The sequence below is a fragment of the Ascochyta rabiei genome, chromosome 2 (genome assembly GCF_004011695.2).
Source record: "Ascochyta rabiei chromosome 2, complete sequence".
Taxonomy (NCBI): domain Eukaryota; kingdom Fungi; phylum Ascomycota; class Dothideomycetes; order Pleosporales; family Didymellaceae; genus Ascochyta; species Ascochyta rabiei.
In genome coordinates, this window is record NC_082406.1 from 2,398,305 (window position 1) to 2,420,469 (window position 22,165).

Sequence of the window (22,165 nt, forward strand, 5' to 3'; positions counted from 1 at the left end):
CTGATGAACTAGGCTTGCAAAGGGCTCTGTCGATAGACTGTTCCATTTCACGCTATGCCCATGACAGGCCGTGAGAATTGATAGCATGACATAGATCCATAAAGGTAGAATTGAAAACGTTCTCCAGCACCGCATCCAAGCAAGAGCGGCTGGTTGTGGGTGAAAGAATTTGACTACCTATGCACGCGTCCATGGGTTTTGGAGTGGGCCACGGCGAAGGCAGCCTTGCGACTGCATGCGTTTCGATGCAGGGCGTGGGCAATCGATGGGAGCTTCAAGGGCTCGCAGAGCCTCAATCCATCGAGCCAATGAATCTGCGATAAGCCGTTGCTACCGGATGCGCGGAATCGAGGGTGTCGTTGATCGTGGCATACACTTGTGGCGTAGGGTCAAGTGAGAAGACAGAAACGGCGCTACGAACACAGTAACGGGATCCTGCGCGATCACCTACAGCAGCGGTCAGGGCAGCGGTCAGGGCAGCGGTCAGGGCAGCGGTCAGGGTGGTCAGGGTGGTCAGGGTGGTTGAATGATCAGGCGTTGTTGACTTTACCACGGGCTGAGAGGCCCAGTGTGCTCTTGCTTTTTGCTTTTGCTTTTGCTTTTGCTTTGGCGCTCTGGTGCCTCGAACAGGATTACGTTTCTTCAAACAGTCCCTCTTACACGGCTCTTTCAGCGACTGAGTCGACCACTGTGGTGACAAGGAGATGACTGCCGTGTTGAGCGCGCGCGTTGTTGTTTGGCTTGGTCTGAGGGTGGAGCTGCATGACATCATTCGTGGATGTGCGGCGGCGGACGGCTATAAAGAGCGTCGGAAGTTTCGGGGGGCAATGGCACGTCTCTTTTCGGCGTTTTCATGGCCATTATGCCTTGGACAAGCACGCGACGAGAGAGACCGAGAGTGTTTGGATCGCGATCAGATGGCGGAAAAACAGGGTTGGCGGGTGTGAAGGGGGCGGCGATCACTCAGAAATCTCGATCACTTGATTAGGCGCCTGGCGGTGTTTGAGGTTGGCGTGGGAGTCGAGTTCTGGACCCTTCCGGGACAGGCACCGCGGCAGGGTTCAAGTGGCTGACCAGGGGACCAAGTGGGGGCTGATGGAGCGTGACGTAGCTGCCGTTAGTCGTTCGCCCGATCGTCCCCCAGTTTCTCGATACGCCGTAAGAACGCACTGGCACAGCTGTTGCCGCTTGCGGAGGCCAGCAACAAGGCTGCGACCGGGGTCCAGCGCTGCTAGACCCTGATTCTTGCATTACATCAGACATCGCAAACGTTGACCCGTGCTGCCTCGGTGTTACAACGTAACGTGCCTGTGATCTGTGGCCTGTAAGCGGTGCTGCGGTGGTGGTGGTGGTGGCGGTGGTGTGGTGGTGTGGTGCCGTGGCGCTGCTGTGATGCTGTGATGCTGTGATGCTGTGATGCTGTGATGCTGTGATGTTGGGATGCTGGGATGCTGGGATGCTGGGATGCTGTGGTGTTGTTGTAATGCCACTGCACCTCGTCTTCCTACCGTGTACGCGCTGCGCTATGTTGCCCTGCTGCTCTGCTGCTTTGCTGTCCTGCTGCAACTGCAACAGCAAGCTTCACTCCTGACCGTGTCTTGAAATGAACGGACGAGGCAGTGCGCGCGTGAGCTGGCAAGAGACGAGGTCAGCGTTACCCCATTGGTGCCCTGTCCGTCGCGGCAGACTGGCGCTGCTGCTTCTTGAGTGCGATGGCCTTTGCGCGTTCACGATCACCGATCTGAAAACCCATCCTCTGCTAGTGCGGCCGCTCTCCGTCTGGCGACATTGGCTCTTACCATCGTCTGGCAAGCCACACTTCAAGGCGGCAATCATCGTGGGCGGCGGCATGGCGACTCCAAGGACCTATGCTGTTCGCCGCGTGCTGAGCTGCAGGACTGCAGAACCCCTACACTTTGTCTCGCGGTGTCGACTGCCGTGCCGTGTGCGGCCAAGCGTGCAGACAAAGGGAAAGAAAAGGGAAAAGTGGCGTCTCCCCGTCGTCTCCCGGTCGTGCATGTCGCTCGCGGCGGGTCCCCCTCGTCAGGCCCTGGGCGATCGCCGGGACCAGGATCCCTGCGTGCTGGCTGCAGCGCGCTAACCCGTAGCACGGCCTGCATGTCAAGATGGGATTTTGCATCGAGTTTGCAGATTCGGGCTGATCCTTGTTTTAGTCCACGCTGGAAACCCTGCCCAAACTAGAGCCAATCTGCTCTGTCCACTATATCTGTCTCTGCCCTCCCACACCCTCGACGCAGCGCCCAGTAAGCTTGCCTCTCGATCCACCACAGCTTTCGTTCCCCCCTCACCAGCCCAAACATTCAACTCCGGCTCGCGTCATACTTGCCGCTTCTTGTGCAGACACCTTCCTTCTGTGACGGCTTCTCACTTGTCGCGCCCTACTGTCCATTCATCTTACACTGGAAACGGCTGAGCATCATCATCCATACTACTCACCTCGCCTCGCCTCACCTTGCCTCGCCTTGCCTCACGTGTCAGCGCGAGGTTGCCCGTGCGTATCTGGTCGCATTCCTTTCACTGGCGCGTATTTGTGCCTTGCCCAAGAAAGAAAAATGGACGGCAAGAACTCTTCGGGTCGCCGCGTCTCATTGTTAAACGACAGCATCGAGGCTCCGCACCTCGTCCGCCTCCCCTCCATCACACCTTCCCTGCGCTCCCGCACTTCGAGCTACACTTCCTCATCAATTGGCTCACCACCAACGCCGCGCTTGATTCGCAGCGACTCCTCCGACTCGGTCACAATGCAAACCCCCTCGCCAATCACACCGGAATTTGGCTTTGACACCTTGTCCCACGGCCTTCCGTCTCCCAACTACGCGCAACAGCAGTATTTTGATATGCCGCCTGGTGGCATGCAGCCCAAGAGCTTCGGCTCCTACGCGCCCGTTACCCACCCTGGCCCGCTCACCTACCACGGACAGTCTGCCTACTACGCCCAGCCACAGATGGCAGAGCAGCATCTCGCACCTGCACCTGCGCCTGCCAATGCGCGGCCAAAGAAGAACAGCTACCCATGCCCAATGGCAAAACAGTATCAGTGCAGCGACTACTTCACCACTTCTGGACATGCTGCCCGGCACGCGAAGAAGCACACCGGCAAGAAGGACGCCTACTGTCCGGAATGCAACAAGGCCTTCACACGCAAGGACAACATGGAACAGCACCGCCGCACCCACCAGAGCGGTCGGAGCGCCAAGGGCAGCGAAAACGGCGTGAAGAAGCCAAAGCCTGCTGCTAAGCGCCCAAGGCCTTCTCCTCTCATGTCCTCTGAGCCAGCCATGTCGCTCCCGAACCTCGATCCTACCCTTTCCGTCAGCCCTGTCAGCGCGAGCTTCATGGCGCCCGCTGTGCAACAGGCAGAGCCTCTAATGGACTTTTCTATGCAACAACGATCTGCGTATCCTGACCCTACCCAGTACTCGATGAGCAACAACTACTCGTCTTCGGGTCTCGATGCGCTGGCCATCGCGGCGAGCGGCGAGAAGCGCAAATGGGATGTTTGATGTTTTTTTTTCTCTTCTTCTTCACGGTTCAAGGTTTCCTTGTTCCCTTCCTGCTTCACTTTCTTTGAATCCTCGGCACATCTAGCACGGCGCTGGGGCTCATTTGGGAATTCACTGGCGTTCAAAATCGTGTTCGAGAAATAGACGCATGCCGTCAAGGCTACGAATGGAATCACCAGTCGGTTGTGCAGTGCGCCTTGGCCTCCACGGAACTCGTTTTCCATCGTGTACAACCTCTACTCGACATTGGCCTTGATCTACTTTGTCGGCTTCGGCATCGAGGACTCGACAGTCACTGGTACATCTGCTGTCCAGTTGGTCAAAGCGTCAAGTGGAAGCGCACTCCGTATGGTGGTGGTGGACTGGACTGGGCAGGACAGACATGGATACCCCGCCCTCTGTAACAAGTGGGCACAGTTTTTATCAGCGCATACCGGTACTTGATACCAAAGAAATAATCAAACATATTCACAACACCACAAGTCATCTTGTATTCTCTCATTCGTTGCCTCCCTCTCGTTGTCGCGGTTAGCTTGCGTGTGTACACTCGTCTCAATCTCCTTCGGCAGTCTACACAGAAATATGACGCTTGTAAAGTTGTGACTGTTTATGGTTAGATGCCTTTACCGCTACTATCGGATAGAGGCTCTGATGGGACTCGAGGTTTACTAACGTCCCAGGCCTCCACAACCAAGACCTCACGACAGAGTCCGTTGGTCCTGCTGATGTGGAACAAAGAAAGGAGCATGCTAACGATGAAATGCAAGCGGAACTTGCTCCGCTCCTCAGTCCAATCGTGATGTTTGCATTAGACCGTACGGGGTCTGCCGCTGGTGTGAGACCCTGCAGCTGGCAGTTCCAGACCAAGACCCCGTTGATCTGCTGAGCTAGGAAGAATCTCCATTGAGCTTGATTGGCAATGGATGTGATGTGCCACTAGACAACATACCACGAAGACGTATTACCGTTGATGTTCCCTTGAGCTCGCACTATTGGATGCCCAGCCATGGGCAGCAGTACCATAGAGTTTTCCTCTCTTGGGATCTGTCTCCGCACCTAGTGTTCATGTTGACGTCGAGATGAAAAAGTGCAATCGCGCACGGTATCTACCATTGCAGCTGTTCAGCTGACCCGTCTACATCAATTCCATCACGCACAAGACCCCAACACGACAACAGTACGCTCCGTTTGCGTTTCGGTGCTGCGTGTAACCGCGTTGTGGCCGGGCATGCACATGCAAGGTTCGAGTACAGAGGCTAGGGTTCACCAACAACAACAGGGTCTTCAAGTAGCACACACACCTCGCTAACAAGACAGCCATCTCCCTGTCGCGGCACACCGGCTGGTGTACCTCGAGAGGGAGCTGTGAAGCTTCGACTCCTTGCATCCTAGCAATTCAGGAGAAGCGGTTAATAACGACCTGCCTCGGGCTTTTCACTTGTTCATCAACATCAGCCCAATCATCTGGTCAGGCCTACGACCAAAACTGGATCAGGCCCAAGTCCCAACAAGTCGTTTCCCTGTCTGCGCCGGCTTCCTTTCCTCAACACTCTGACATTCAACGACGTGTCCGTACCCGTCCGCTTCTGTTCTAACCGTTGACCCATGCTCTGGCTGCGCAACGGGACAACTACGAAACGTACCGTCACCTCCACAGCAGCCGCACGCAACACAAGACGCGCTGATCCACACCTTTTGTGGCCCATCGCTGTTACCTCTCGCCTGGCTGGACGTGACGGGCATGTCGTGACACGTCGTTTCTGCACGTAGATAGACGAAGCAGATCTCAAAATAGGTACGACAGAACATGGGCGTATGCGGGGAAACGCAACGATCGGAAGCGGGACGCAGGTCATTGTTTCAAGTCGACAAGCGAACATGTCAATGTCGTTGCCGCTTCCCTGGTTCGTGGTCGGTAGGGAAGATTAGCGACGGGGGGATCGGGTGCACATGCAGAATGCTGCTGCGAAGATGAGGGTTCCCTGTTGATCTCGGGGGGTTTGATGTCATTGCAGAAACAAGCACACCACCTCGACTGACGGCTCGTCTTCATCTTGGAGGCGTTGGAGACCCGGTTCTGCGTTGACCTCAATCGTCCTGGAGCAGAACGCCAGACTCATCCTCAGACAACCCACGCGGGTGGGCAGGTTGTGCAAGTCCACCATGTGTACGCTCGTACCCAATGCGGGTATTCATCGTGCCACCTCTAGTTGTCTCACCGTACACATGAAAACTTTCCAGTATACACATGCTTCCCGCACGTTGAAGTGGGTTCTGTGTCACCGCAGCCACTCGCCAGTCATACGTGTGCACGATAGGTTCTGATACGATGAGAATGGAGGTCTACACGGCTCCTCGTGTGGACAATGAAGCAAACTCGATAGTCTTGCGAACACCCTGCTCTCAACAAACCAACAGCGACGTCAGCCTCAGAAACGACGACAAACCACAACCGCTCCATGCAACAGACAACCAACCACGCAGCGCCCCAGGAACCTCGCGCGCGCCAAAAACAATCAAGAACAACGCGGCTCTCAACAAGAGAAAAAGGGGGCCCGCTTGCGCAAGCAAAGAAATTGATTGACATGCCCTCCTCCATCCACCCTGCAGAGGGCCACCTCGTTTCCCCACAGCTCAACAAACCCACCACGAACCCGTGTCGTAGATGCAACACACACACACACGCCTCCCAAATATACACAGTTCAGGACCTGTCATTTCCCGATGCTTGCAGACAGCTCCCGACGCCCCCACCGCCGTGCCTAACCGCACGCCACGTCCACGCCAAGCAGGGACCCTTTCCCAACGCCGCAGATTGGACCTTTTTTGTTTTTTTGACGGGCGCAGGCGGCGGCGGGGGGGGGGGGGGGGGGCTACCTGTCGAGCTGCATCTGCGTTGTGCGACGGCAGACCGTGAGGGATTCCGCGTATCAGACGGGGGTTGCACGACAGGGCGGCAGGTCGTGCGAGGTCGTGCGGGCTGCGGTACCTACGTACATGTGAGGTGGCTCGCTTCGAGGGATCACGGCAGTTTTTGAGCAGGGGTTAGGAATGCGGTGGTCGGTGCACAAGCAGTGGAGCTGTGTCGAGGGAGGGGATGGCTGTCGAGGCGTGGCGACGGATGGGGAGCTATGTGTGCTCCACGAGGCTGGATGTTGTGGTGAAGCCACCCCCGAGCGTGAGTTCAACAAAGAGGGCGGAGTGAGCATCTGGCGGAGACTCATTGCTCATCGTACGACTGGCCGGCCTGGGACTCCAACATGTCCAACGCCAACATCAATATCATATGCAAAGTACAACTCAAGGGTACCAAGGTACGACACGGCGCTGCGCCGCGCTGAGTCTGACACTGACATTGACAACTACACACGCCCATCCCTGCCCTTCGTTCTCGTCGCGCGTCTGTTTCCTCTGCCCTGCGTAAGCGTCGTGCAACCTCACCCTGACCACTACCCATCTTTCGTGCCGTCCCGCTTACGGTCGAGATCTTCCCGCTGCTGTGATCGAGACATTTTCCCGGTCGAGGGTAATGTCACGCCATGTGTGAGATCGTGATGCGCGGGCTTTTGTGTTGGGTTTTGGAGACATGATGAGGCGGATGTGAAGTGCTCGCGATGCAGGAGGGTTGGAAAGAGGACTGCTGCTGACTTGGACACGACGTTTGATGTAGGTTTCCGTTTTTTTGAGTGGACTGCGTGAATCCTCGTTTATGCGTATTTATGCAGTGACTCCCGACGAGGACCAGGATTTGGGAAGCGAGATCGGATTTTGTTGGGATGGAGGTGGAAAGCTAGATCATCGGGATTCTCAGGGCAGATCTTACGGTCGTCGTGAGCTGAACGATTGCCTTCCGTCGAGCACCGGTAAGAGCGAATCAATCTGCTCCGTGGGAAGCACTCAAGTGAACTTGGCCGTCTGTACGTACTTGGCGAAGCTCATGTCTTCGTTCGAGGGTCCGCCACTGTCCCTCAGTGCCTGCGTGTATCGCTGCTTGAGGTTGCTATCCGGATCCATGGCGTCTTCTTCTGAATCAAAATTGTCGTCAAAGTCGTTGGCCGGGTGGTCGTCGTCGTCGTCATCCATGTCTTCCACGTCGCTGACAGTCTCAGGCTCTTCCCTACGGGGCGCTCTCTTGGGCTTTGTGCCTGCGCCACCGACTTTCATATCTTTCATCAGCTTGTCGAGCTCGCGTTGGCGAGTGGCCTGCTTCTCTTGCTCGCGCTCTGCTCTCCTTCGCTCAAGCTCTGGCTTGTAGTCCCGCTCAAACTCCTCTTTCTTTTCTTGTACGCCCTTGAAGAAGTCGTCCATGCCGTCACCGGTCATGGCGCTGACACCCACGACGCTCAAGTGCTTGTAAAACTCCTCTAGCACCAGAGACATGCTGTTCAGCAGACTGCTCATGTAGCCGCTTCCGCCTGTGATGCCGTCGCCGCCAAATGTACCGCCCTCTTCCTCATTTCGCAATGCAGTCTGGAAGGCTTCAAAGTCTGTCATCCACTCCTTGGCGAATGCCGCATCCTGTGCATCCGTCTTGTTGAACACCAGGATCATGGGCAACTTTGTCTTGTACAGAATGGAGCAGGCGTACAGCATGTTTGACATGAAGGTACTGGTGCTCGTGGTTCGCGGTGTATCGATGACATATGCTATAACGGTAGGAAAGGTGCTTGCTAAGCTCGAAAGCAAAATTTCTCCACTGGCTGACCAGACAAAAACTTCGATCTGCCCAGGTGTGTCCACCAGAATGTGCTTGACCTGCTGTTGCTGCGCCGGAGCGGCCGGCTGCTTCTCCTTTCCGCTGTTTGTCATGAACTCGATTGTCGTCTGCTCAGGCTCCTTGACGGGCTCGGGCGCCTGTGTCCTTTTTTCGAGCAGCCCGATCACCTGGTCGATTTTTGTGCTGAACAAGTTCAGACTGGTCAAGATACCACCGTTGGGCCCAAGGTTGAACTGCTTCATGACCTCCTTGTAGTTGACACTGTCACGAATGTCGATGTTGGGCGTAAAGGGAACGTGGTGAACGGCAGGGTCGAGGTTGATTATGTACGGCGGGGTTGGCGCAGTTTTCGAGACCGAGGGTTCCTTCGACGTTGGATCTGGGTGTGTGTAGATGTGCGACACCAAGCGTTGCATAAAAGTCGTCTTTCCGGAGCCAGCCATGCCTACGCATACTATTGCTACTGGAGGGGTTGAGCTCGAGGCTGCGGAGCTCTTGGGAGCCTGGGCAGAAGCCATGATGGTGACGATGACGTTGTTGTTTGCCGGAGATGCAGCGGAGGACAGTCAATGCAGATGGCTGCAATTCAGTCACGTGTGTTGTTTCTGCGACTGTGACTGTAGGTACTTATAAAAGAGCGTAATGTTGGTCGAGGTGGAGCGTGTCGTCAGTGTAGAGTTGGCGGCCTCGAAATTCTTTGGCGGGGCGAGAGCCGCACGACGCGCTAGCACGCGGCCAGTGATGTCAATCCAAGCTTCCCTCCCAACCTTTGTCGCCTGTCGAGCGTTCCATCAGCTCATCAGCACTCGCCGAACCAGCCTCCGTCCTCTTGGTGCGAGTAGCAAGAAATCAGCGATGGGCTTGGAGGATTTCGAGAAAGAGCTTGCAGCGAGCAAGAGCAAAGAAGACCGGAAGAAGCGGGACAGAAGTCGCAGTCGCGACCGGCACCACCGCTCAAGCAAACACCACACGTCACGCCATCACCGCGACGATCGAGATCGAGACGGACATCACAGAGAAAAACGATCGCGACACCACCGAGAGACTTCTGAAGAGCGTTCACGGCGCAAGCGTAAAGAGAGAGAGCGCGACGACAAGTACGACGACCAATCACGCCAAAAGCGCAAGGACAGGCGCAGTCGGTCACCTTCGAGTGGAGATGAGGACCGCCTGACGCGAAAACGCAAGTCGCGTCAGTATGATGAGGACGAATCCTCTGACGACGATGCGCCGCAAGAAAAGGACTATGCGCCCCACGACGATGAGCTGCTCGACGAGCAACTGGAGGAGGCAGCGAGCGCTAACGTTCAGCGAGACGATTGGATGCAAGCACCGTCATCTATGGACGTGGACTACGTGCAGAGAAAGAAGAGAGAGGAGAAGACGACATACGTCGCGGCGTCTGCAGAGAAGCAGCACGCCCTCAAGATTCACAAAGCAGAACTGAACCACCACCTTGCCGATTTGAAAGAAGACAAAGTGAAAACAGCACAGGAACCAGCGCAACGAGAGGTTGACTACACGTTCGGCGACTCAGGGTCACAATGGCGCATGACAAAGCTAAAGGGCATCTACAGGGCAGCTGAAGAGACGGGACGAAGTGTCGAAGATGTGGCTCTGGAGAAATACGGCGATCTGCGCGATTTCGACGAAGCACGGGAGGAAGAGACCGAGCTCGACAGGAGGAACATGTATGGCAATGACTACGTCGGGAAGGAAAAACCATCTGGAGAGCTGTATGAAGAACGCAGGTTGAAAGCTGGCCTTCACCGTGCTACACGAGAAGATCACGAAATGGCAGACCTACCACAGGGCGAAATCATACCGGACGCAAGGCCCACTACAAACACAGTCGCGCTTAGCCAGACAGAGTTGAACAAGCTCAAAGCCCAGATGATGAAGGCAAAGATGAAGAAGTCTCCAGAAGCAGCACGACTCGAGGCGGAATACAACGCAGCGATTGCGGGCTCTGCAGGCAGTACAGATCGTGATGTAGTGGTTCTAAACGCCATGGATAACCGCATGCTTGCTGGAGGACGTCAGGGCGAGGTCATCTCGCTAGAGAACAAGCGAGGCGTTGAGCGTGGGTTGGTCAAGGAGAACGAGGACATGAGCATAGAAGACATGGTTCGGCAGGAGCGACGCACGAAAGGCCAGAACGAGGGTCTTATTCTTGCCGAGAAGATTGGCAAGGATGTCAAGTTCGATGTGAGCATTGCTAATTTCTTATGACCTATACACTGCTGACTCAAAGACAGAACGACCTCGATTACATGGACGAGAATGCAACAAGACTCGCTGCCCGCGCCCCCAAGTCATCCATCAACCTCCGCAACCAGGCCATTCAGGACTACCAGAAGACAAATCGTATCCTCGATTCCTGTCCACTCTGCCACCACGAAGACAAATCGCCGCCTCAACCTCCTGTCGCCCCCGTCATCTCTCTTGGCACACGCGCTTTTCTCACTCTCCCTACGGAGCCTGAGGTCAGTGACGGTGGCGCGGTCATAGTGCCTATCCAGCACCGCACCAATCTACTGGAATGCGACGACGATGAATGGGAAGAGATTCGCAATTTCATGAAGTCCCTCACCCGCATGTACCACGATCAAGGCCGTGACGTCCTTTTCTACGAGAACGCTGCCAACCCTGGGCGTAAGCTACATGCTGCCATGAACGCAGTACCCATCCCGTTCGAGCTCGGCGATACGGCTCCCGCGTTTTTCCGTGAAGCCATCCTCACCTCGGACAACGAATGGAGCCAGCACAAGCCTATCATCGACACCCTCAAGGCCTCACGGTCAGGGCTGGGTAAGCAGGCCTTCCGCAGAAGCTTGGCGAAAGAGATGCCTTACTTCCACGTGTGGTTTGAGCTGGATGGAGGCATGGGTCACATCGTGGAGGACGAGCGCAGATGGCCACGTGCCGACCTCTTCGCGCGAGAGGTTCTCGGAGGAATGTTGGATGTGGGAATCGAGATCCAGAAGAGACAGGGACGATGGGTCAAGGGTGATCGTAGGCCAGAGAAATGGAAGAAGGGGTGGAGGAAGTTTGACTGGACTCGAGTGCTTACTGAAGGGTAGTCCTCAACGACGGTCGTGGGCTCGTAGGTACAGTAGAAGGAAATCAAAGCAGCTACCCAGGCGGCCCATATAAGTCTTCAGATAAGGTTATCCAGGAATGCTGTGCGTGTTGAGGTTTCAGGACGTGGCGCAGAGTTAGATACGAGCGGAATCGTCGCGCTTTGGGCACAAACGCTGGGTGATTGCAACATGTCGCACATGTCAAGTACTTCACTTTTGGCCCAATCAACGATGACGTGCGGCGATGCATGATAAGCGCCCTGGTGTCCACAACAGAGACTGCAACATGTCGACTTGACGATTGCGCGCACTTGATTCTTGATTTATGCTTTGCTAGCACTGAACGACACCGCCTGCGCCACAGACACTTGGTAGCGGTACTTTGATTAGGCAGATTCACCCCGCTGCGCATGATTCGCCCCACTAGGCTTTCTCGCAACAACGCTGCGTTCCGCCAGCCCGTCCTCCGGCCAGGTGTGCGTTTCTCTCTCTCTCTCTCTCTCTCTCTCTTGACGACCGCCGCAGTCCTCCTCCGCGTCAGAGTAAAAGGGGCGAGGGTCCTGTTAGGCATCACTGCGGGCTTCACCAGGGACCGACCCACATTTGTGCGCCTCAGCCACCTTCACGCCAGCACTAAGAGCGCAGTTCACGGCTAGGTTTTGACGACATCACGCTGTCTCCGCCCACTACCGTCATTGCTACCGGCAGCCCCCAGCAATCCTCACCACGACCGCCATTCGTTGCCAGCGCTCCACGACGCGGCTCCTTCCGTGCACAGCGTCACACTGCCCGACCGGCGCCTGTTCTGTTTGGGCTCCGAGCACTCAACAGCAAGTCGGCCATCGCCAGGCACCACACACCTCGCCGCACCCGTCGGCGGAGAGACGCAAGACGCAGCCCAGCCTACGCCCTCCCCGCCGAATTCCCTGAACCACCGCCGCCACCGCCGCCATGTCGAGCGTCGACGAGACTGTTGCCAACGTGCAGCGCAAGATTGACAGGGAGAGGGCCCTGATCAACGCTGCCAATGCCATGCGCCAGTCGACCAACAACCCGGCTGTGCTCTCGCGCCTGGACGGGCAGATCAAAGACGGCCGCCGCAACATCGAGTACTTCGAGTCCAAGCTCCGCGACTTGAGCGTGCAGCGCACCGCAGCAGGCGTCGAGAACCTGAGCCTGCAGCAGCCAGGTGGGTTTGGCTCACGCAAAGCGAACAATCCGCTGACCCCTCCCCCCAAAGATGGCTGGAACGGCTACATGTCGCAAGACGCAGACGCCCACGGCGGACAGCAGGGCCAGTATGGCGACCTCATGCCTCCACGCGCCCCATATGCCCCGCCAGCACCTGGCGCGCCAAACAAGAGGCCCAACTACAGCAAGCTTGGTACGATCAATGCTTGCAATTTGCTCGTTGCCCACTGACACATTGCAGACCTGATCAGATACGACACCCAGCATCTTGGACCCCGCATCCAGCTTATGCTGTCCCAGCTTGAGTTCAAGCTCAGTGTTGAGAAGCAGTACAAGGATGGCATCGAGAAGATGGTGCGCTTGTACCAGATGGAAGGCGACCGCAAGAGCAAACAGGACGCTGAAGCCAAGAGAATCGAAAGTAATCAGAAGATCCAACTTCTCAAGCACTCGCTTAAGCGGTATGAGGATTTGCACGTTGACATTGACGGCGCCGACGATGGTGACGGTAAGCCCCTCTTGATTTGCACTTGCACATGAGCACTACTGATTCCATATGCAGACGACAGTCTGAGCGTACCGAGCCAGAGGAAACCGCTGAGCGGCCATCTGTCTTTGACGATTCACGCAGTTGCCGATGTCGACCACGCCGCTACCGGTCGCTTCAGTCGAGGACCCGAAACCTTTATCAACATCAAGGTTGAAGACGCTATCAAGGGACGCACCAAGCCCTCCAGGAACGACCGTTGGATCGAAGAGAGGCACGAGTTCGACATCGACAAGGCGAATGAAATTGAAATCACGGTGTACGACAAGACTGGTGACCATGCACTGCCCATTGGCATGCTGTGGGTCCGGATATCAGACATTGCTGAAGAGATGCGCCGAAAGAAGATTGAGACTGAGCTCCAGACTTCTGGATGGGTTGCTGCAGACAAGATGGGAGGACACGCCGGCATTCAGCCTGACCTTCAGTTCCAACCACCCCCAGGACAGAACCCTGCCGGTGGAGCAGGAGCAGGACCCGGCGGCATGAAGCCTGCCGGAGGTGCGCAGCCTCAGACAGGCCCCATCACCATTGACGACTGGTTTTCGCTGGAGCCAGTTGGACGTATTCATCTTACGATGGCTTTTGCCAAACACACGCAAAACAAGACACCGTTCGATGTTGGTCTTGGCCGAAAGGGTGCCGTCCGTCAACGAAAGGAAGACGTGGTCGAGCAGTACGGTCACAAGTTCGTTCAGCAACAGTTCTACAACATCATGCGCTGCGCTCTCTGCGGCGATTTTCTCAAGTACTCGGCTGGTATGCAGTGTACTGACTGCAACTACACGTGTCACAAGAAGTGCTACCCTAAGGTGGTCACCAAATGTATCACGCAATCCAACGCCGAAACCGACCCGGACGAAGCGAAGCTCAACCACCGTATTCCTCATCGATTCGAGACTTTTTCGAACATGGGTGCCAATTGGTGCTGCCATTGTGGTTATGTGTTGCCGCTTGGACGGAAGCAGACCAAGAAGTGTGCAGGTATGTGGTTTTTGCGAATTCATGATTCGTACATGCTGACCAAACGCAGAATGTGGGCTTACTTGTCACGCTCATTGCGTGCATTTCGTACCTGACTTTTGCGGCATGTCAATGGAGGTTGCTAACCAGATTCTGATGGAGATTAAGAGAACCAGACGGGGCCAGTCAGCGTCAGGCTCGACCATGACGAATCGAACATTGCGCCCATCGCAGCCAGCGAAACCCTTACCCCCAACCCAGGGTTCATCACAGTCTGGTCAAGAACCGTCATCGCAGACTGATAGGTACTCTTATGGTAAGAACGAAAGCATTGTGCCGCCAGCCGGCCAACGAACTCAATCCTATGCTCCGTCTTCCCAGGCTTCCGGTGCCGCGCGCACATCGTACTCTTCGGGAGGCTCAACTGCACCGACATCTCCGACAACTTCACAGCGACCTTCTTCTGGGCGGACACAATCTTCGCAGTCAGCTATTGCAGCAGCAGCAGCAGTCATGTCAAAACCTCCGGGCAGTAACACAGCACCTGGCTACCAGCGCTCGCAGACGGATTACCAACCCTCTGCTAAACCCGGAGGATACCCGCAAGATCAGCGTGCACCTCAATCACCTCCGCAACAAGCTACATACAATCCTCAACATTATGCGGATGTTGATAAGCGACAGCAACCACCATACTCTCCTCAGCAGGGAAGCCAGTACGGCAACAGCCAGTCATACGCTCACCCTCAACCCCCACAGGCTGCACCTCAGCAGCCTCCACCTCCGGCAGCCAAGCAGGACCCCAGACAGCAGCAGCCAGCATCGGCCTTGACTAAGGCGCCGGAAAACAAGGTGACGCCACCGGCCAATACACAAGGAACTGGGAGAAGGATAGGCCTGGACCACTTCAACTTCCTTGCAGTTCTCGGAAAGGGTAACTTCGGAAAGGTCATGCTCGCAGAGACCAAGAGCACAAAGCAGCTGTACGCCATCAAGGTCTTGAAGAAGGAGTTCATCATTGAGAACGACGAAGTCGAGAGTACACGCTCCGAGAAGCGGGTTTTCTTGATTGCTAACAAAGAGCGACATCCTTTCCTACTCAGCTTGCATGCCTGCTTCCAGACCGAGACAAGGGTTTACTTCGTCATGGAGTACATTAGTGGCGGTGATTTGATGTTGCACATCCAGAGAGGCCAGTTTGGAACCAAGCGCGCTCAGTACGTTGACCCTGTTCGGCACTATTTCACCTCAGCTGTGCTAACGTTTGCTCAGATTCTATGCGGCAGAGGTCTGTCTTGCGCTGAAATATTTCCATGAGAACGGTGTCATTTACCGTGACTTAAAGCTCGACAACATTCTACTCACGCTGGACGGACATATCAAGATTGCTGATTACGGTTTATGTAAGGAAGAGATGTGGTACGGATCGACTACTAGCACGTTCTGTGGTACTCCAGAGTTCATGGCGCCCGAGGTAAGCCAAGACACGTTTACTAGACACGTGAAACATATGCTTACAACTTCGCAGATTCTGCTTGACAAGAAATACGGTCGTGCTGTTGATTGGTGGGCATTTGGTGTTTTGATCTACCAGATGCTACTTCAGCAGTCGCCGTTCCGCGGAGAAGATGAGGATGAAATCTACGACGCCATTCTCGCCGATGAACCTCTCTACCCTATCCATATGCCCCGCGACTCGGTCTCTATCCTCCAGAAATTGCTCACTCGTGAGCCCGAGCTGCGACTTGGATCAGGCCCCACGGATGCCCAGGAAATCATGTCCCATGCCTTCTTCAGGAATATCAACTGGGACGACATCTACCACAAGCGCGTGGCGCCACCCTTTGTTCCGCAGATTACAAGCCCTACAGATACCAGCAATTTCGACACAGAGTTTACAAGCGTAACGCCGGTCCTTACGCCTGTACAGTCTGTCCTCTCACAAGCAATGCAAGAGGAGTTCCGTGGCTTCTCCTACTCCGCCGATTTCAACTAGGGATGTTTGCCTTTCCACAGATACCCTGGGCTTGTTCGCAGTGCGCCAGTTTCGAAACGGATGGTATTCGATGTGTGGTGTTCTTTGTGAGCATGAGGGTGGCTTGCAACACATGTCTTCTGGGCAAGTCGTCGTTGCCGTGTGAGGCGGACTTGCTGATACTACGAACCCTTCTTTCTCTTCTTTTTTCGAAAGCAACAATTGTAATGCATCATTATCGAAGCGAGTTGAGCGCGAGAGAGTCACGGAGTAGTCTGGTCTTGTTGAGGAGAAGATGCTGGTCGGCTTTGGGGTTGCGGTTGGATGCTGTACCGGGCATGTTGCAATGCATGATGATGTGATGCTTAAAAGGCAACGAGCGGACGTTAAGGTGTTTGGAAATGATGCCTCTCCACAAGTTACAGGATAGATGAAATAATTGTTTGCGCACTCCAGCAACCGAGATGTTCCTGACCTGGACCGACTGTTAGTGTTCTAATGGTCACCTAGCTTTGGCCCTCCGACAACCTCAGTCTTGCCACTTCACGCACATGAAGGCCCACGGTTTACCTCATTCCGCCTCACCACACCTCAGCAGGTCGGGCTCTCTTTCACCCTGCATGCATGTGTTTGCAACAACTGACTGAAGAGCAGTCGAGATTCACGCTCTCGTGCACCCATTTTCGCGTTCGACCGACCAGCACGCCACACCTCCAAGGCAATCCGCCCTTAGCGCGCACCCCTCCATCTCGCTTCCCCGACAGCCGAACCCCTCTAGCCCTACGAGTAGGTGCATAGAGGCTGGGATAGAGGCAAGGCGCATCCTGCTGAGCAACGGTTGTGGAGAAAGGTGACACAGCTTGGGTATATTCACGCCCAAGTTGCCTTGAAGACAGAATGGTTAGGTCTAGACATGACTGATGTCCCACAGACTATACTATACTGGTATCGACGGCGAACGGTAAGATGAGGTGGCGATCTCACACAATGCAACAACATGTCGGTGGCGACTCCGAGGAAGTTACGACTCACAGCAGGGATGCAGATACCGTCACCGATGCCATGCAGCACTGAACACAGACTGCTATCGGTTAACCGCATTGCATTACGTGCAGGTAAGCACATCGATCGCCGAGCGTTGAAACGGGTAGTGGGCGACTCTGACGTGTAGCGAACAGGCAAAGGATTCATCTCGTAGCCTTGTCATATCCTTGGCAGGAGTTTGGGAGAGCGTGAATTTCTATTGCAGACGTCTAGGCATGCACTTGGGGATTGCAACGCGTTTCCCTACTCGGCATTGGGCACTGATGAACGAAAGCTTTCTTTTTTCGCAATCCGTAACGACTTCATGCGCCGACGGGATGAACTATCTCCTGTAAGGCGTAGCGAATATGCAGAGCCATCTTAATCGAGTAATGACCACGCAGGGAATATCACGCGGAATCTAGCCTGATCATACCATTAGGCCTGACAGATCCCGCGTCCAGTCTGCGCGCCAGAGGAGAGACGCAAGGTGCGCTGGCGAGCAGTCATCGAGTACCTGCTCTTCGAGTTGTTCGATTCCGTGGTCAGATGATTGCGTCGATTGTGTTGGTCGGTGAAGCAGAACGCGGCTGACTGGCAAACGGACTCTTTGATTGATCGCAGGACCTACCGGTAGGCGCGTTATGTGCGCCATGCAGCCGTGCAACCCTCCGCTGCACGCAATCTTACCCACGTGTCAACGCCTCTGCTTGAGGACGACATGGCGCATTTCCGGCACACCAGAGACGTCTTGTAGGGTGGACGAACTTTACGGGATAGGGCAAATCCGGAGCAAGTGGTCCCTCTGGCCGGGCCGCGCCCCATGTGGTGCCGCTAACAAGACTACCTTGGCTCTGGGGGTTGGGAAGGCTTCCAAACCCAACGTGCGGTCTGCTTCCGTCCCGCGCCTCGATGAACAGGAGGTGCTGGTCGATGCTGACTTGGCGAGAGCGAAGGCGGTGATTTTCCGACGTGCTTACGGCGGCACGGCAAAAGATTGTGATTTATCATATCTTGCGGTAGAAAGGTACTGGTGGCCCAAGCTGCTCGGGCGCCCATTCAATGCAAGGACACCTAGTGCCAAAGCTCCAGCCTATCGACCGACAGGAAGCGCAACGTTAATACCGAACACTCACCCGGGGTCGTGCCTTCCTAGCTCTCGCCGCAATTACGCACATTCAGACAACAGTACACGGCGGACAGCACAGGGAGACGACGCAGCACAACGCGGTCCTTGCATATCTCTGGAAACCCTTCCCCACCCACGCGTTTCGGCACAGCTACCCGCCACTCTATGTCACAAGCGCTCTGAACCTCAAGCGCGAGGCTGTCCGTTAAGAAAGAGGCGCGCAAACGTTCCAGAAAACCGTCCGAGCATCGCTCCGCCAGCCTGAGCACCCTCTCAAGAAGCCGTCAAGATTAACGCCTTTCAAAGTCCCAGCGCCGCAGGCGCGCGGTCGCCCACTGTGAACGGTCCAGAGCGCCAGATCGTAACCACTGTAAATGCCCAGCAAATCCTGCCATCTCCCTCGGTTCAGCCATCGCCTGTGACCCAGGCGACGCCGTCAACAGTGGAGTCTTCAGGGTCTCCATTACAGACCCCGGGGCCTCTCATTGCCAATGGTAATGGTAGTGCAGAGGCCACAGGTCGACGGCAAGAAACTGCAAGGATGCGATCATCCATCGCTTGCTCTAGATGCAGACGCAGCAAGACCAAATGCGACAACAATGGCATTCGCGACAGCACTGGCGCCCTCGCTGCTTGCAGATCGTGTGTAGCAGGCAACAAAGTTTGCGATTATCCTGCACCGCAGCCGCCAAACAGTAGCCATTCGCATCGACGTGAAAGCACAGTGACAACAGCTGGTGAAGAGGTGAGTGCAATGATATTTGTTGCGTTTCGTTTTTGAGATCAAGCGAGCGACCAACCCTCCACACCGTCCCATGTCATTCAGGTCGAGGTCGAGATCATTCATGCCTAATCACACGCCGAACCCTACTTCTATATGGGCTGCGCATATCGATGTTGCTACACAATGATTTTGCTGACGGGTTCGTAGGCACCACCAAAGAAGCGTAAACGACCCGCGGTACCAATAGCAGACCTTCCCTCTCACAGCAAAGGCGCTCTTGGAACTCTGGAAGATGCTCACAAATCGCCCCTGCTAACGTCCAAGGTTTGGGATGAGCTAGTAAGCCAGCCTCTTAAACTGCATAGCTTTGCTAATGTGCTGTAGTGGGCGATTCACGAGAAACACTATGCAACCGAATTCTCTTTTCTGCACAAGAGGACATTCCTCGGTCCTCTCCAAAGAGTGCTGACAGTTTCCTCGTCGGAAAAAGGGCCCGACTCACAAGGCCAACGCAGTCATGACCCTGCCTTAGTCTTGGCATTCCTCACGCAGACCTCCCCATTCCACCCCGAGCTTGTAGCACAGACCGGCAAGCCCTACGATACTGCTGAGTTTTATGCAGCAGCCACACGCAAGTACCTCAACTATGACTTCAGTGGGGAAGGCGACACGGCTCTGCAGCAGATCCAAGCATTTCTCATGCTTGGCTATTATGAGTGGACCGCATGTCACAGCCGGAATGGCTACATGTTGATTCGGACGGCCGTCAACTTTGCACAAATGAACGACTACCAGTATGACGAGGACCTGGAAAAAGGAGCCGATAATAGCGACGCAGTCTCCAAGCGCGACCGCTTCATTAAACAGGAATCCCGACGTCGTACTTTCTGGAGCTGTTTCATCTTGGATCGTTACTTAAGCGTCGGTCGAAGACGCCCTAAAATTCTACAAGTGGAGGACATGCGCAGTACCATCCAAATTCCTTGCAGCGACAAGAATTTCATGTCTGGTCGGGCTGTTAAGACTAGATTTTACGGAGAAACCGATACGCAGTATGAAGAGCGGCGGAGAATCTTACGTGAAGAAGCTCTGCGTTGTCATAACGGACAGAAACCTGAAAAAGTGGAATGGGAAGACCGCGAGGATGATGGCGTGCTCGGTCGATACATTTTTGCGCTCGATCATTTCTCTGATGTGACCAAGTGGGCTAACAAAGGAGGCAGACGGTATGCGCTTGAGATGCTGTTTGTTACCGAGGCAAAAAGCTGACTATAGCAGATCGGAACGTCCATCAAACATGGGACCTTGGAATCCAGACACAACATATTACAAGCTCGATAAACGTCTCAGAGAAATCAAAGACGACCTGCCGGATGAGCTTCGGCTTACACCTCTGAATACAGAAAACCATATCTACGGGGCTCCTTCTGGTACCTCGAGAACATATTTCCTGATACACGCCATTCTTACGCTCTCCACAACATATCTTGCTCCTGAATACCTGGCGACGTTTCCATTCCGATTGCCAAAGCCACAAGGTCCGCTTGACGAACCACTGGTGACTGAGCCTTTACCCTCTGGCCAGCCAAACTACTGGGTTGAGAAGGCTGCAGAGTGCTTTGAGTATGTGAGAGACTTTGTCAGTATACTCCAGTCTTTCAAAGAAAGAAACCATGTCGTGGAATCTCCTATCGTAGGGCACGCGATTTACAAGGCGGCGTGGTGCGGTTAGTGCGCTCTGAATTACTCGAAATGACAAAATCTGACGGCCACAGCTTGTTACTGCCACCATGTCCCTCGAATGGATCCGACGCGGGCATTGGATTCCCGACTCGAGCCTAACGCGTGGGACATCACAAACGAAGTCATGGATAGCATGAAGCGCAAGTTCAGGATTGCAAATATATGGTCTGTCGAGCTTGCGAGGGTCAAAGCTTACTACACAGAGAAGAGGAAAGAATACAAAAATGCAGGAGGTTCCCCGGAGAGCACCACCAGCGACAACGGTGGCGGACTGAAGATATATTCAGAGCTCTTCGAAGCGCCCCACAAACAGTTTGGAAGCCTCCGACATGACAAGCAAGACCTGACGCAGCCCAACGATAGGCCTTACAGCAAACTGGAACACGAAGAAGAGTCCGAGGAACCTACAACAACAAACAGTCCTGACGTCCCGTTTAAGACGGAAAGCGAGGAGCTGCAGAGGAGCAACTCGGCGTCCACGTCCATAAAGTCCACTACTTTCACGCCTGTCAACCCGACAAACGTCATCACGTCGGTGCAAACAAACGCAAGAAACAATGCTTCTATTGCACCAAACAATACGCGAGCGTCGTATGGCCCTCCCGTTCACCAAGGGTCACAGCAGCCGCAACAACCGCAGCCATATCCTAGCCAACCTCTTCATTACGAACAGTCGTCAGGCTACGTCTATTCAGCCAGCACACCAGCATACTCTCAACACACACCTCAGTACAATCATCACCAAACCTATGCTCAAACCTCCGGACCTACCCAGGGTCCAGTCAGCAGTTCATACGACCCGCAAGCCCTGATCAATTTGGAAAAAGAGGGCAACAAATCCATTGTCAACACCGACCTACCCTTCTTCGAGGGCGAGTGGGATCTATCGAACCAGCAAAGCGTTCTAGCCCCCGGTTATCCATACAATCAATTCCAACCACCAACGCAGTACATGCCCGACTCGCAGGGTCCATACATGTATTCCGGACCATGGACCGGCGCTGGCTGAGCCCTGGGCGGGCCGGATTGTCTAAGCTACCTTCTGCACGGGACATGTCCCACGCTTAGACATGATCACACCACACTTCTCACGCTCGTTGTACCATGGCATTGACTTAGGGGTTCGGCATTTTTAGCACAATCATGTTACATGTCTTCACAGCGTTCATCAGGCGACTCTCGGCAGCTTGGATATCTGCATCGCTCGGTCCCTGCCTTTCAAGGCTTTTTCTCCTCCTCTTCGTCTTTTTGCCGGCCCGACTTGGCGCCTCATGTATATACATCCCCAGCCTCTAGACTGCACTCAAAATACACATCGCAGCGCAGTAGCTGCTCTGGCGAAGTTAGATACAACGCCCCCCTTGGCCTAGCCACCAGGAAGAGCACAATAAAACTCATGTGCTTGCTCAGCAGCAATCGAAGAAAGTCCGTTCGAACATCTCTCTTCGAAGATACTGTCGCGCGTTTGTGTCGAGTCTATATAAGAGTGACCTTGTGCTTCGGTTCTTCTGCTCTTCTGTGACAAGAAAATGTGCTTCTCCGCACG

The 22,165-nt window shown here is 54.8% G+C and overlaps 6 protein-coding genes across 7 annotated transcripts, besides 9 other annotated features; 4 read left to right on the top strand and 2 right to left on the bottom strand.

Moving 5' to 3' along the window:
• Nucleotides 1-292: 292 nt before the first annotated feature.
• Nucleotides 293-772, bottom strand: EKO05_0001668 (uncharacterized protein; the record flags this gene model as incomplete). The annotated part of the gene is made up of 1 exon (XM_059635728.1): nucleotides 293-772. One exon carries the CDS (start codon nucleotides 770-772, stop codon nucleotides 293-295), a length of 480 nt encoding a protein of 159 aa, XP_059491711.1.
• Nucleotides 572-608: a tandem repeat.
• A 566-nt stretch (nucleotides 773-1,338) lies between the features above and the next one.
• Nucleotides 1,339-1,376: a tandem repeat.
• Nucleotides 1,377-1,385: 9 nt separating this feature from the next.
• Nucleotides 1,386-1,472: a tandem repeat.
• A 45-nt stretch (nucleotides 1,473-1,517) lies between these two features.
• Nucleotides 1,518-1,570: a tandem repeat.
• An 882-nt stretch (nucleotides 1,571-2,452) lies between these two features.
• Nucleotides 2,453-2,490: a tandem repeat.
• Nucleotides 2,491-2,573: 83 nt separating this feature from the next.
• On the top strand, nucleotides 2,574-3,524 carry EKO05_0001669 (uncharacterized protein; the record flags this gene model as incomplete). The annotated part of the gene is made up of 1 exon (XM_038945029.1): nucleotides 2,574-3,524. One exon carries the CDS (start codon nucleotides 2,574-2,576, stop codon nucleotides 3,522-3,524), a length of 951 nt encoding a protein of 316 aa, XP_038802423.1.
• A 2,839-nt stretch (nucleotides 3,525-6,363) lies between these two features.
• Nucleotides 6,364-6,397: a tandem repeat.
• A 464-nt stretch (nucleotides 6,398-6,861) lies between these two features.
• Nucleotides 6,862-6,892: a tandem repeat.
• Nucleotides 6,893-7,421: 529 nt separating this feature from the next.
• EKO05_0001670 (uncharacterized protein) lies at nucleotides 7,422-8,759 on the bottom strand (the record flags this gene model as incomplete). Its single annotated transcript, XM_038945030.1, has 1 exon — nucleotides 7,422-8,759. One exon carries the CDS (start codon nucleotides 8,757-8,759, stop codon nucleotides 7,422-7,424), a length of 1,338 nt encoding a protein of 445 aa, XP_038802424.1.
• Nucleotides 7,563-7,620: a tandem repeat.
• Nucleotides 8,760-9,096: 337 nt separating the features above from the next.
• EKO05_0001671 (Pre-mRNA-splicing factor cwf19) lies at nucleotides 9,097-11,324 on the top strand (the record flags this gene model as incomplete). The annotated part of the gene is made up of 2 exons (XM_038937146.2): nucleotides 9,097-10,449; nucleotides 10,500-11,324. The coding sequence occupies 2 exons, from the start codon at nucleotides 9,097-9,099 to the stop codon at nucleotides 11,322-11,324; spliced, it is 2,178 nt and encodes a 725-aa protein (XP_038802425.2).
• A 483-nt stretch (nucleotides 11,325-11,807) lies between these two features.
• Nucleotides 11,808-11,834: a tandem repeat.
• Nucleotides 11,835-12,275: 441 nt separating this feature from the next.
• EKO05_0001672 (Protein kinase C) lies at nucleotides 12,276-16,021 on the top strand (the record flags this gene model as incomplete). Of its 2 annotated transcripts, XM_059635729.1 has the most annotated exons (7): nucleotides 12,276-12,513; nucleotides 12,565-12,708; nucleotides 12,757-13,023; nucleotides 13,078-14,046; nucleotides 14,096-15,242; nucleotides 15,298-15,499; nucleotides 15,554-16,021. In XM_059635729.1, the coding sequence occupies 7 exons, from the start codon at nucleotides 12,276-12,278 to the stop codon at nucleotides 16,019-16,021; spliced, it is 3,435 nt and encodes a 1,144-aa protein (XP_059491712.1). The 2 variants fall into 2 exon arrangements, with proteins under 2 accessions (XP_059491712.1, XP_038802426.1); XM_038937373.1 differs by having other exon boundaries at nucleotides 12,276-12,708.
• Nucleotides 16,022-18,693: 2,672 nt separating this feature from the next.
• Nucleotides 18,694-21,628, top strand: EKO05_0001673 (uncharacterized protein; the record flags this gene model as incomplete). Its single annotated transcript, XM_059635730.1, has 5 exons — nucleotides 18,694-18,897; nucleotides 19,084-19,215; nucleotides 19,261-20,102; nucleotides 20,155-20,603; nucleotides 20,652-21,628. 5 exons carry the CDS (start codon nucleotides 18,694-18,696, stop codon nucleotides 21,626-21,628), a joined length of 2,604 nt encoding a protein of 867 aa, XP_059491713.1.
• Between the last annotated feature and the right edge of the window lie 537 nt (nucleotides 21,629-22,165).